The 13,395-nt window shown below is 46.4% G+C and overlaps 1 protein-coding gene across 1 annotated transcript; it reads left to right on the top strand.

The window, feature by feature from the left end:
- Positions 1-205: 205 nt before the first annotated feature.
- Spink4 (serine peptidase inhibitor Kazal type 4) lies at positions 206-9,716 on the top strand. Its single transcript, XM_048362655.1, has 4 exons — positions 206-266; positions 6,962-7,002; positions 7,851-7,963; positions 9,577-9,716. Exons 1-4 carry the CDS (start codon positions 206-208, stop codon positions 9,620-9,622), a joined length of 261 nt encoding a protein of 86 aa, XP_048218612.1. The 3' UTR covers positions 9,623-9,716.
- Positions 9,717-13,395: the final 3,679 nt, after the last annotated feature.

The raw sequence follows: 13,395 nt of genomic DNA on the forward strand, positions 1-13,395 counted from the left end.
AGCCCCATATCATCACTAACTCAACATCTTTGCCTTGAGAAAGCCCTTTCCAGATGCCAGGATGCAGGGATTAACTTGGGGTGACGCTCAGAACTCCAACTGGCCCCAGATAAAACAAGGGTGGGGATCCGCACTATAAACAGGACCCATCCTCCCTCCTGGCCCAGTCCCCAGTTAGCTCAGGGCACACCAGCTCAGGACCAGCATGGCTATCCGCTTGTGGGAGGTCGTCCTGGCCTTAACTGCCATCCTCATTGTGGACAAGGGTGAGTGGACAGAACCTGGACCCTGAGGGTTGGTGTTGGAGGTGAGCATGAGGTGGGGACAGAGACGAAGACAAGTTCCTTGTGAGGCCTTAGCCCTCTGCCAGTCCCCTCCTCCCTCCTTGGAGCCTCAGTTTCTCCAACTGTAGATTGTTCCAGTTCAATGTTGTACTTAGCAATTACTGGGCTGGAGGTAGCGGAGGCAGAAGGAGAAGGTGGGTCCCAGGCCTCAGGGAGACAGGTAAGCATGCTGGCTGTGGAGTGGTAGGTGCTAAAGGAAATCTGGCCTGGGTGATTGAGCTCTTGTCCACCATGGCAAGCTATGTTTTGGGATGCAGGATAGTCATCTGAGCATGTGCGAGCTCTTTCATGTGACAAAATACATGCATCAAGGGTGGGTCTTCTCTGGGCCTGGAGCACCTTGACAATCTCACAGCTTTTTTTTTTTTTTTTTTCTTTTCCAGTCCTGGGCTTTGGACTCAGGGCCTGAGCACTGTCCCTGGCTTCTTTTTGCTCACTTTGCCACTTGAGCCACAGTGCCACTTCTGGCCATTTTCTGTATATGTGGTGCTAGGAAATTGAATCCAGGGCTTCATGTGTATGAGACAAGCACTCTTGCCACTGGGCCATATCCCCAATCTCACAGCTTTTGTGTCAGGCATAGTGGGGACCAAAATAGTAAGAGCAGAGCTTAAATACTACTGGGTGGAGGAGAAGGGGAACAGACAATAAAGAAAATAAGTTCCATGAATGCTAAAAATGTTAGAATAAAGTTAGTAACGGAGGTTAAGGGGAAATATAGGACTTGTTAATGGAGACTGGGAAGAAATGGCAGTTTCCAATCAAGGAGCACCATGCTGAGAAGGTGGCGTTGAGTAAAGCTTGAAGGAGGCAAAGAAGTAAGCCATGTAAATATTTGGGAGAAGAGGGTTCCAGGCAGAGGAAACAGGTGGTACAAAGGCCATGAGGTAGAGGCAAGCCTTGAGTGTTTGAGGTATTGCAAGGAGGTCAGCATGGCTAGAGAGGATGGCATGAGGAAAGACAGTAGGAGAGGAGAGGGGAGAGGCAACTGAAAATTATACTGGGAAAGGCCTGTGGGCCAGTATGAGGACTTGCTTTTCTCTGGATGAAATGAAGTGCATCTTTAAAGAATTGCTCTAAGTGAAGCATCAGTGACTCACATCTGTAATCCTAACTAGTCAAGAGGAGGGAGATTCAAAGTCACCCAAGGAAGGAAAAAGTCCATAAGACTCATCTCCAATTAACCACCAAAGAGCCAGAACTGGAGCTATGTGATTCAAGTGGTAGAGTACCAAACTTAAGCAAATAAACTAAGGGACAACACCTAGGTCCTGAGTTCAAGCCCCAGTACTAGCACAAATAATAAGAAAGAATTGCTCTAGTTGGTATATTGAGAATACATTGAATGGGGAAGCAGAGTGACGAGTTGGGATCACCTGGACAGAAGCTACGTTATAAGGAAATATCTGGCAAGATTCCAGGGCCACTGACAAACCTCAGGACCATTTCTTCATCTATTTCTCTTGCTGGGGTCCCAAGTCGGGGAGGGGGCTGGAACAATGAGGGATAGGTCTGGGGGCTCTGGACAGAATCTCAGTCTGGCCCCCATTCCCTGAGCAGTTAGTTCTTCAGTTGGAAACATTAAGTAACCTGCCTTCAAGAAGGTCCTTGTGAATATTTGAGATTCCCACCTGGGAGGAACAGGAGGGGGCACCTTGAGTCAAACAAGCCTGAATGCAAATGCAACTCTTCCCACCCCAGATCCCAAGAAGAAACCCACAACATAGGGTAGTTCAGAACTGGGTTCTGAACTCTCTCTCCCTGCAGTAAACTGCAGAGATTGGTTCCTGAATGCTCCCTCTGGGGCAGCATTGTGGAGGCAGAGAGGCACCAGTGACTATTGAGTGGGTAGTACATGGTTTCTTAATAGAAGCTGCCAGTCTGTTTATGAAGCTTGGGGTGGGGGCACGGTGGGATACAACAGAGAGGCTTATGAGTCTTGAAAGGATGGTATGATTCAATACAAATGGGAACAGGGAAATTTCAAGCAGGAGGAAATGACATGAGAACCTGTCCCAGAACAGTGAGCTAAAAGTGAGCCAAGGAAACCGAGCACTGGTGGCTCACATCTATAATCCTAGCTACTCAGGAGGCTGAGATCTGAGGATCACAGTTCAAACCTAGCCCAGGCAGGAAAGTTTGTGAGACGCCAGTTAACCAGCTGTGCCTCAAGTGGTAGAGTGCTGCTAAGACTTGAGCACAAAAGCTCAAAGACAGAGGCTGGGAATGTGGCCTAGTGGTAGAGTGCTTGCCTAGCATACATGAAGCCCTGGGTTTGATTCCTCAGCACCACATATACAGAAAAAAACAGAATTGGTGCTGTGGCTCAAGTGGTAGAGTGCTAGCCTTGAGCAAAAAGAAGCCATGGATAATGCTCAGGCACTGAGATCAAGCCCCAGGACTGGCAAAAAAAAAAAAAAAGCTCAAAGACAGTACCCAGGCCCTGAGTTCAAGCCCCAGGACTCACAACACACACACACACACACACACACACACACACACACACACACACACGGATAAGAACAAATATTTTTAGGGGAAGAGTATGCCCAAGGTGACATTTCTTTTTTCTTTTTGCCAGTCCTGGGGTTTGAACTCAGGGCCTAGGCACTGTCCCTGAGTTTCTTTTGCTCAAGGCTAGCACTCCACTACTTGAGCCACAGTGCCACTTCTGGCTTTTTTCTGTGTTTGGGGGTACTGAGGAATTGAACCCAGGGCTTCATGCACGCTAGGCAAGCACTCTACCACTAAGACACATTCCCAGGCCCCAAGGTGACATTTCTTATCCTTTGTCTTACACAATGAAAAATGAAAAACAACCCTCCCTTCCTCTCTCCCTCCCTCCCTCCCTCCCTCCCTCCCTCTCTCTCTCTCTTTCTCTCTCTCTCTCTCTCTCTCTCTCTCTCTTACCCCCGCCCACAGATACAGAATAGAGCCAGGGATAGAGATACACATGTAATCCTAGTACTTGGGAGGCTGTGGAGGAGGGTGGAGTATTTGAGGTCAGCTTGGGATACATCGAAAGTTCAAGGCCATCCTGAGCTACTTAGCGAGACTTTGCCTCAAAACAAAACAAAATAAATTCTTTCCACTACCCCAGAAATGTTCCTTATACAGTTTGTCCTGGCCTCACCCTCTACTCAGAGGCAGCCCAGCAGAGCTCAGAGCCTAGCTCAGTGCCCAGGAGCAACCACTGCTCTAAGTTTTTTTCTGCCACAGATTAATTGGTTTGTGCTAGAATTTCATGCAAGTGGAATCCTGCTGTATGTAACGTAGTCTTTTGTGTCTGCTTTCCTTCACTCAGCAAAATGTTTCTGAGACTCAGTTGGGTTGTCTGGTGTTTATTATGAGTACTGCCCCATTGTGGGAAAGTATCACAGTTACTCATTGTCCTGTGGAAGTACACTTGGGTTATTTGTCAGTTTGGGCAATTATGACATGGAACCATTTGTGCAGAACACTGACAAGGCTAGACTGACATGATGATGCCCCGCTGCCAGGCTGAAACAGCACGTCAGAGGTGACACCCAGCTCCCTTCTCTGTCTTGGAAATCTCAGGAAAAGGGACAACTACACCACCTCACACATCTCCAGCAATGGAGAACTTTACTTCTGGAGATAGTCTCCTTTAGAATAATGTAGCTCCCACTGAGAGAAAAATTATGCTTCACATGGAACACAAATCCAACTCCTTGCAGAATCTGCATAGATGGGTTCTTTCCTGGGGTCTCCCTCAGATCCCAGAAAACCCTTCAGAAACCACAGGAAGCACCAGGAAGTGGTGGCTCATGCCTGTAATCCTAGTTACTCAGGAGGCTGAGATCTGAGGATTGCAGTTCAAAGCCAAGCCAAGCAGCAAAGTCTGTGAGATTCTTATCTCCAATTGATCACCAGAAAACCAGAAGTGGCACTGTGGCTCAAAATGATAGAGCACTAGCCTTAAGTGAAAGAGCTCAGGCACAGTCCCTAGGCCCCAAGTTCAAGCCCCACAACCAACAAAAAAAAGGGGAGGAGGAAAAACCACATGAAGCATTCTGCCCTTCTCCAACATACATACATACACAATAGCATGCATGCCCATTCTTCTCCCACCTTGTCCTTGTCCCTTCGATGTGGTTCCGGTTCCCTTATTCACCTGCTGTGCTTATAGTGTATGTCATGTCAGCACTCAGCCAAGGCTTAAGGGCTACAATTGTTGTATAGAAAGAACCAGGCTTGGGCTGGGAATACGGCCTAGTGGTAAAGTGCTTGCCTCGTATTCATGAAGCTCTGGGTTCAATTCCTCAGCCAGAAGTGGTGCTGTGGCTCAAGTGATAGAGTGCTAGCCTTGAGCAGAAAGAAGCCAGGGTCAGTGCTCAGGGCCCTGAGTTTAAGCCCCAGGACTGGCAAAAAACAAAAACAAAAACAAAATAAAACAACAATAACAACAAAAACCCGAAAGAACCAGGCTCTTGAGAGGCCATAGCTCTGCTTGAACCAAGTGCCATTTGACCTCTTTGAGCCTTTGGTTTGTCAAGGGTCCCAGGAAGTGTCCCAGCCCCTTGAGATCTGCAGGCAGCTTACTGGGGAGTATACCTGGGAGTAACACCCATAAGGGGTAAAGGATATTGACTGATAGAGTGCAACTGAAGTGTCAGATGACCCCCACAGGGACCTGTGGTGTTGGGTGGTTTCTCAATACTGTTCCGAATAGACAAGAGGGCTGGACCTTTTAAGTCACATCAGTGTGACATAGGGTTGGTCCTAGGTATGGAATGCAATGTTGTCTAATTCCTAGGAAGGGAGTTGCTATGAGTAAACAGCCAATACACCTGCTGAGACAAGGGTAGGTAACAAATCACAGCCTGCACTGCTGCCTACTTTTTTCCCTCTGTTACAGGATAGTGAGAGGTATTAAGAATAGTTCAAAACATCTGTTCCCAGCAGCAACCAATGGCTCATGCCTGTAATCCTAGCTACTTGGGAGGCTAAGAGATCTGAGGATCATGGTCAAAGCCCAGTCTGGAGTCTGTGAGACTTTTTTCTTTCTTTCTTTCTTTGCCAGTCCTGGGCCTTGGACTCAGGGCCTGAGCACTTGTCCCTGGCTTCTCTTTGCTCAAGGCTAGCATTCTGCCACTTGAGCCACAGCACCACTTCTGGTCATTTTTTGTATATGTGGTGTTGGGGAATCGAACCCAGGGCTTCATGTATACGAGGCAAGCACTCTTGCCACTAGGCCATATCCCCAGCCCCTGTGAGATGCTTATCTCCAATTAATCACCAAAAAGTTGGAAGTAGAGATGTAGCTCAAGTAGTAAAGTGCTAGCTCAGAGACTGCACCGAGGCCCTGAGTTCAATCCACACACAGAAAGTAAGTATTCTTGGGCTAGGGATATGGCCTAGTGGCAAGAGTGCTTGCCTTGTATACATGAGGCCCTGGGTTTGATTCCCCAGCACCACATATACAGAAAATGGCCAGAAGTGGCACTGTGGCTCAAGTGGAAGAGTGCTAGCCTTGAGCAAAAAAAAAGAAGCCAGGGACAGTGCTCAGGCCCTGAGTTCAAGGCCCAGGACTGGCCAAAAAAAAAAAAGTAAGTATTCTCAGCCCACATCGGTGGCTCATGTCTTTCATCCTAGCTACTCAGGAGGCTGAGATTAAGGATCCATTTTTTTAAGCCAGTCTAGGCAGTCTAGGCAGTCTGTGATACTACTCTTACCTCTAATTAACAGCTAGAAGTGGAGTTATGGCTTAAGTAATAAAGCACCAGCCTTGAGCAAAAAGCTAAGGGACAGTGCCCTGGGCCCTGAGTTCAAGCTTAATACTGGTACACACACACACATACACACACACACACACACACACACACACACACACTGTATTCTCAATGACAAGTATGTAGTTATCTGCTGGATCATTACCTATGTTAACATTTTATAAAACACAACTGGGCTGGGAATGCAGCTTAGCAATACAGTGATTGACTAGCATGCATGAAGCCCTGGGTTCGATTCCTCAGCACTACATAAACAGAAAATGTTGGAACTGGAGCTATGGCTCAAGTGATAGTGTGCTATCCTTGAGCAAAAAGAAGCCAGGGACAGTGCTTAGGCCCTGAGTTCAAGCACCAGGACTGACAAAAAGGGGCGGGAGGGGGAGAGCTGGGAATGTGGCTTAGTGATAGAGTGCTTGACTAGCATGCATGAAGCCGTGAGTTTGATTCCCCAGAACCACATAAACAGAAAAGGCTGGAAGTGGTGCTGTGGCACAAGAGGTAGGGCACTAGCCTTGAGCACAGAGAGGCTCAGGGACAGAGCCTAGGCCCTGAGTTCAAGCCCCAGGACCAGCAAAAAAAGAAAAGACAGCAATTCCAGTGAGATCTGACTAATGAGGAACAGGCTGGACTATCATCTCCCTTAGACTTTCTGTCTCTATTCCTATAACCGAACATGACATCAGTCTTCTGGCAGCCCCATTTTTTGGTGATTCATTAGCTTTCCTTGAGGAATTCCAGATTGATATCCCTGGGGAAAGGGGCAAGTCATCCAGAGAAGGAAAGACCACAGTCCTTGGACCCTAGGAAATGGAATCTAGAATTGACATCATTTAATTTGTGCCTTGTTTTCTTTTTGTCCTGCAGAAGTGCCAGCGTCAGCAAGAAAGCCCATTTTCTCAAGAATGGTAAGGCAACATCTCTCTGCAGCGACAAGTCTTCTCACCCAGGCTGGGGCACTACAGCCTTACTCTCCTCATGTGCCTACTTTCACCTTCAGTGACCTCAAGCAGTCCAGGTGGTCTCCTGAGACTGTCTGTATGTTTCCCCAGAATACCCCACTCCAGGAAGAACAGGCATAGTCCCCTTGACAAAGGCCTGTGCCTGGCCTTTTTAAAGTCCATACAATCTGCTCCAACCTGGTCTGTAGGGTCCCTTTCCTTAGTGGGCTTTCTCCACCCAGCTGGGCAGGACAAGGGTGCCTTCTCTACTTTGCACAGTGTGGGCAGCCCACAGGTGCAGGTCAAGAAGGTAACCTTGGCAGAATCCTGCAATCCCTACAGGGTGTTAGTCAGCCCCAACCACAGCTTATCATTGATCTCTTCACTCTCAAGTCTGAGTCCACCTTGACCCTGGATCAGATATCTCCAATGATCCCAAGGCAATAGTGCCAGCATCCACGGAACCCTCAATGAGCCATGTCAAATAAGTGAATGAAGTCTCTAAGCCATCTTCCTATAAAGCATCCTCAGCATTTTCCCAACTGTCCATTGATCCAGTCTCATTTACTTGATGCTACGGAGTCAAATGTTTCTCACACATTATTTCAATTAATCTTATGTGAGAACACTGCAATCTCTCGAGAGGGTTTTTATTGCCACACGCTACCTCCTGCACCCTATCCCTGGTTCCAGGACACCCTCCCCGAGTCCTGATCCTCAAGCATTGTCTGAAACCCTTTCACACCAAGCCACATGAGCTCTAAGCTCTGCCTCTGCATCCCTGAGTTCCCTCCCTCTTCTCTCCTTTTCCACAGCCCATTTGTGAGCACATGGCAGAGCTTCCACATTGTGAACAGACACCTAACCTGATCTGTGGCACTGATGGGGTCACATACAACAATGAATGCCAACTCTGTGTGACCCGGATGTAAGTTCTCCCTCCTGACCCAGTTCGCATGGATGGGCCTCATAGTCAGTACATGCAGGTCTGAAAGGAGCTGGACTTGACCACTTCTTTCCTCATACACACTTGACCTAGGAAGAGTCTTCTGACATTTGTTCCTAACCAAATGAGCACAAGTGAAATTCAAAGATGGTACATAGTTCCAAGCAGAAAGCCAGAGATGGTGGGTATAGGGGTGGATGGGTTCAGAGACCATGGGTTCTTTTCCTTGTTCTACTCCCTAGGTGACCTCATTGTTTTCTCCTCTAACCAATAACTATTCATAGGCATTTACTAAGTGCTGGGCAGAAGACAGAATAGAACATAGGGTATTAGCATTGCTGGCTTAACTGGAAACAAGGCTGATGGTTAACCAAGTGCAGCACAGAATACCCAAGGCTCAGCTAGGACACATAGGGTACCATGGAACCGCAGAGACAGGAAACACCTGAGCTCAGCCCCAATGGTTAAGTAGAAATTAGCTTGAAAAGAAAGGAAGGTAATTCCAAGTAGAAGAGTATGGAAAGGTCTAGAAGGAAATATTTGCACTGAGAAAATGTAAGAAGTTGGATATGCAGAAGGGTAAAATTAAAAGGGAGAATGGAGAAAAGACAATCAAAGAGGTAATCAGCGGCCAGAACATTACCTTGCGACATCAGATTACTTACTTGGTCTGTTTCTTCATCAGGAGAAAAACAAAACAAAACCTAGCCTGAGAGCTAGGTGAGATCATGGAAAAGAGAATGCAATAGAAAAGTTTGTATTGGAGGAAATATGAGGACATTGTCCTAAGCTTAGAAAAAAGTCATGAGGGGTGGGAGTGTCTCAGTACCACATGAACAGAAAAAGCCAGAAGTGGCACTGTGGCTCAAGAGGTAGAGTGCTGACCTTGAGCCCAAGGAAGCCACGGACAATGCTAAGGACCTGAGTTCAAGCCCTAGGACTGGCCAAAAAAAAAAAAAAAGTCATGAAAATTAAGACTTGTGGATAACAGATACATTGAGGCTAGGTATGTGATTAGATATGAAGGTTTGCGAGGAGAAAGGAACACATACTCCTTTTCTTTGTGGAGACAGGGTCTTTTTTTTTTTTTTTTTTTTTTTTTTGAGACAGGGTCTTGCTATGTTGTCCAGGCTGGTCTTGAACTACTAGGCTCAAGTGATGCTTCCTCTTTGGCTTTCTGAGTGCTGGAATTATAGGAACCACACCTGGCTTTTAACACACTGGTTTCTAATATGTGGGGAACTGAGATAAGCATTATGGGGGTAAGAGTATACCTGTTCTAGGGGACAATGATGTCTGTGATAAGCCCTGGTAGAGACATGTAATGGTCATGGACAGGACAAAGATCTGCTGGAGACATTTGGGGCAGCTATCAGCATACAGTGGGTTGAAACCCCAAGTAGTTGAACTCTCTAAGCTGGGAGGTGTTAAAACAAAGTTATAGAAGGATGTGCTGTGGACCCCTGGGATCTGCCTTGCATCTGTACACTAGGGGGAAGGGACTTAGTATAGTGTCCGGGTGGACTGGACGGGGCCTTGGGAAGGTATTACAATCCCTATGGAGATGGCCTCATTCTTGTCTCCTGTGACCCTAGGGAAACCAAAAAGGACATCCAGATCTTGAAAGACGGCAAATGCTGACTCCAAAGCAGCTCTTCCAGCCCTGAAGTTCCAGAGTAGAGAATACTAGTAGGCAAAAAAGAGGATGTGACATGAAATAAAAGATGCAGCCCAACTGAAGTGAACCAATGTCTTTGGGGACTCTGGGAGGCAGTTACAGTAAGGGGTGGACTGGATTTTGCACTGTCCTCCCTGCTCTGAATCTCCCGTCCAACTCCTCTCCATCCCTTGTCACATGTTCCCTTAGAAGTCCCAATTATCTTCTGTCTGCTTGAGAGGCCAATCTCTGGCCTCAGGACACTGCCCAGTGCTTCTGGCTGCCCCAGTGTGAACTATCAGGCCAAGAACCTAGGAAAAATCAATATCTGGTGCTGTTATTGAATGTGTGGTTCAGGCAGTGTGTGAAAGGAACTGAACGTTATATCAAACTAGTTGATTTTTCTTGTTTTGAGACAAGGTCTCACTAGGTAGCCCAGGCTAGTCTTGAACTTGCAATCTTCCCTCTTTCAGCCTCCTAAGTGCTAGAATTAGAGGTGTGTACTATTGCACCCAGCTTCAAATTAGGTCTTTAATAAACATTGAAAACTGGGGCTGGGGATATGGCCTAGTGGGAAGAGTGCCTGCCTCATATACATGAGGCCCTGGGTTCGATTCCCCAGCACCACATATACAGAAAATGGCCAGAAGTGGCGCTGTGGCTCAAGTGGCAGAGTGCTAGCCTTGAGTGAAAAGAAGCCAGGGACAGTGCTCAGGCCCAGAGTCCAAGCCCCAGGACTGGCCAAAAAAAAAAAAAAAAAACTATGCATTTCTCCAAGCCCTCTGAATTTCCTCCTGCACTTTAGGCCACCCAGATTATCACCATCCAGATTAACCCCTGGTCTCCCCAGTGTCTAGGGTTGAATTCTGGCACAGCAGGATGACTTCTAGATCCAGTTCTGTACTTCAGGCCAACATTTACTCTGACTAGCTGGCATCAGACAAAGTCCCAGGTATACACAGCACACGTGCATTTACCCAAAGATCAGAAATTCCACAAAAATTATTGATGTTATATATTGAATGTTCTCCTTTTGGGGAAAAACCATCTGAGGGAGCCTCCTGATAATGGTAGCAAGGAAAATGAGTATGGAGATGGCCCTGGTCAAGCAGTTTCAAAGACTCAGATTTCTACTCTGTGGAGGTAAAAATAGCAGTGAAGAGCCAGACATCCATCACTCATACCTATAATCCTAGCAACTCAGGAGGCTGAGAATCTTGATTCAGAGCTACCCTGGGTAGACAAATCCCAAGACTCTTATCTCCAAATATCTAGCCAGAAACAGAGGTGTGGCTAAAGCGGACCAGCACTGTGAGCAGAAAAAAAAAAAGTGAGGGTGAGATTGTCCAAAAAGAAATGTACTTTCTTAAGCTAGGTGCTGTTGGCTCACACCTGTAATCCTAGCTATTCAGGAGGCTAAGATCTGAGGATCATGGTTCAAAGCCATCTCAGTCAGGAAACTCCATGAGACTCTTACCTCCAATACCCAACCAAAACAAACAAACAAAAAACCCAGAAGAGGTGCTGTGGCTCAAGTGGTAGAGCACTAGCCTTGAGCCACAAAAGCTCGGGGATGGGGGCTGGGAATATGGCCTAGTGGTAAAGTGCTTGCCTTGTATACATGAAGCCCTGGGTTCAATTCCTCAGTACTACATATATAATAAAAAAAAAAAAAGCCGGAAGAGGTGCTGTGGCTCAAGAGGTAGAGTGCTAGCCTTGAGCAAAAAAAAAAAAAAGCCAGGGACAGTGCCAGAGTCCATGCCTCAGGACTGGCAACAAAAACAAAACAAAAGCTCAGGGATAGCACCCAGGCCCCGAGTTAAAGCCTCAGGCACAGTATAAAAAATAAAACTTAAAAAATTCAAAGATTGAATATAAACAACATGCCAGATAGTCTCCTGGATGTCTACGTAATACCGTATTAATAGACAAGGACTACACCAAGCTGTATTTTTATTATTTTTTTTCTGAGACGAAGAGTCAAACTTAGAATCTGATGCTTTTAGTCACTGACTGGTGTTTTACCACTAGCCTCCAACCCCCAAAATGTAAATGTTTGGGTCCTAAAAAACATAACTATGGATGACTAAGCTGCCCTGTCTACTGCTGATAGGCAAATAGATTCTTCCCAACAACTTATGGCCTCGTGCTTGCTAAGTGGGTATTCTACCACTTGAGGCACTCTTTATCAGTCCGTTTTTGTATTGGCTATTTTCCAGAGAGAGTCTTATTTATGCCTAGTCCAAACTGTGATCCTTTTGAGCTTGTGCTTTCCTTTTGTTTAGATGACAGGTATGTGCTGTACCTAGCTGTTCTGCTTTCAGGTTAGCGTGGGATGCCAGGCATGTATCTGCATGTCCAGCCACTGGTTGAGACAAAGTCTCACAAACTTCTATGCCCAGGCTGGCTTCAGACCACAATCCCTCAATCTCTACCTCTGGATTTTCCAAGTTGGAAAAACAGAAACAGAAGCACTTCCTCTCTGGTAGAGAAGCTATAGATATGTGATGTGAAGGCTGTTAGCAGTCATGTTTCCTATTTTGTGAAGAAGCAAGGCTAGTGAATGATGAATATAGGGAGTAACTATTAAACAGTAATAGGGATGATTATGAAAACCAAGCTGCCCGTGACCTTTCAAGTTACATGGCAGAAACTTGACATCCTGCTCACTCACTCTCTCTCTCTTACACACACACTTGACATCTTGCTCACTCAACGCTCTCTCGCTCTCTCTCTCTCACACACACACACACACACACACACACACACACTGGACACTGCTGGTAAGAGTGGGGAACAGCAATGCATTCCTATAGTCCCAGTACTCGGGAGATTGAAGCACGTTCTCTAGGCTTGCTATGTAGCCAGCCTGGGCTAAAAAAAAGGAGGGAAGACCATGACTCAAATGGGCATTTGCAAGGGCCTGGGTTGAATTTTCAGTACTGAAAACAAAACATGCTGTTAACAAGAGGGGAGAAACCAAAACACTCTTCTGACCAATAATGGACACACAAACTAATTTTATTGCAATGGAATTATACACATGGACAGGAAACAGCCACAAAGGAAGCACAGATCACAGAAGAATGTAAAGAAACATAAAGGATGTACCTGGCACTCTTGAGAAGTTTCTGATTCACTTCACCTCTACCCACTTTCCTCATTCTGGTTTCCCTTCTTTGCCCTTCTGAGTCACTGTTTTGGACTAGTATCAAGCAGTAGGCACTAGACTCTTGACATTCTGAAGATTTTCTCAGGGACAAGGCTTTCCCCCAGGAATAGCCTAAAAGGAAAATATCTCAAGACTTGTGGCTAAGGGACACTTGGATGTGAGGACAGAGTGTTTCAATCATTAATCCAGCCAGATGTTCTAGAAAACCTCACAACAAAGGACTGTGGATTGCCTGTGTGACAAACCCAACTTTCCTCATTAATAACCCTGGGACTCTGGGATTGCCAGGTCAAGAAAGCCCTTCTTCCATGTCTGAGCCCAGGATGCCCTATAAGCTTGGTTCTAGCTCAAGACAAGAACTTTCATCAAGTTGGATGCTGGTGTCTCACACTTGTAATCTTAGCTACTCAGGAGGCTGAGAGCTGAGGACCACAGTTTGAAGCCAGTCCTGGCAGCAAAGTCTGTGAGACTCTTATCTCCACTAAACTGCTAAAAAAGTTGAGCTGTGGCTCAAGTGGTAAAGTGCTATCCTCATGCAAAAGAAGCTCAGGGACAGTGCAGACCATTGAGTTTAAGCCTCAGGAC

This window comes from Perognathus longimembris, chromosome 1 (genome assembly GCF_023159225.1).
Source record: "Perognathus longimembris pacificus isolate PPM17 chromosome 1, ASM2315922v1, whole genome shotgun sequence".
NCBI classification, from domain to species: Eukaryota; Metazoa; Chordata; class Mammalia; order Rodentia; family Heteromyidae; genus Perognathus; species Perognathus longimembris.

What these genes read in the sequence shown, in the direction of transcription:
- Spink4 (XM_048362655.1), top strand. Translation starts at nt 206, where the DNA reads ATGGCTATCCGCTTGTGGGAGGTCGTCCTGGCCTTAACTGCCATCCTC. An exon ending in AGCCCATTTTCTCAAGAATG is followed by an intron (nt 7,003 to 7,850) that starts GTAAGGCAACAT and finishes CCTTTTCCACAG; the next exon opens with CCCATTTGTGAGCACATGGC. An exon ending in CAACTCTGTGTGACCCGGAT is followed by an intron (nt 7,964 to 9,576) that starts GTAAGTTCTCCC and finishes CTGTGACCCTAG; the next exon opens with GGAAACCAAAAAGGACATCC.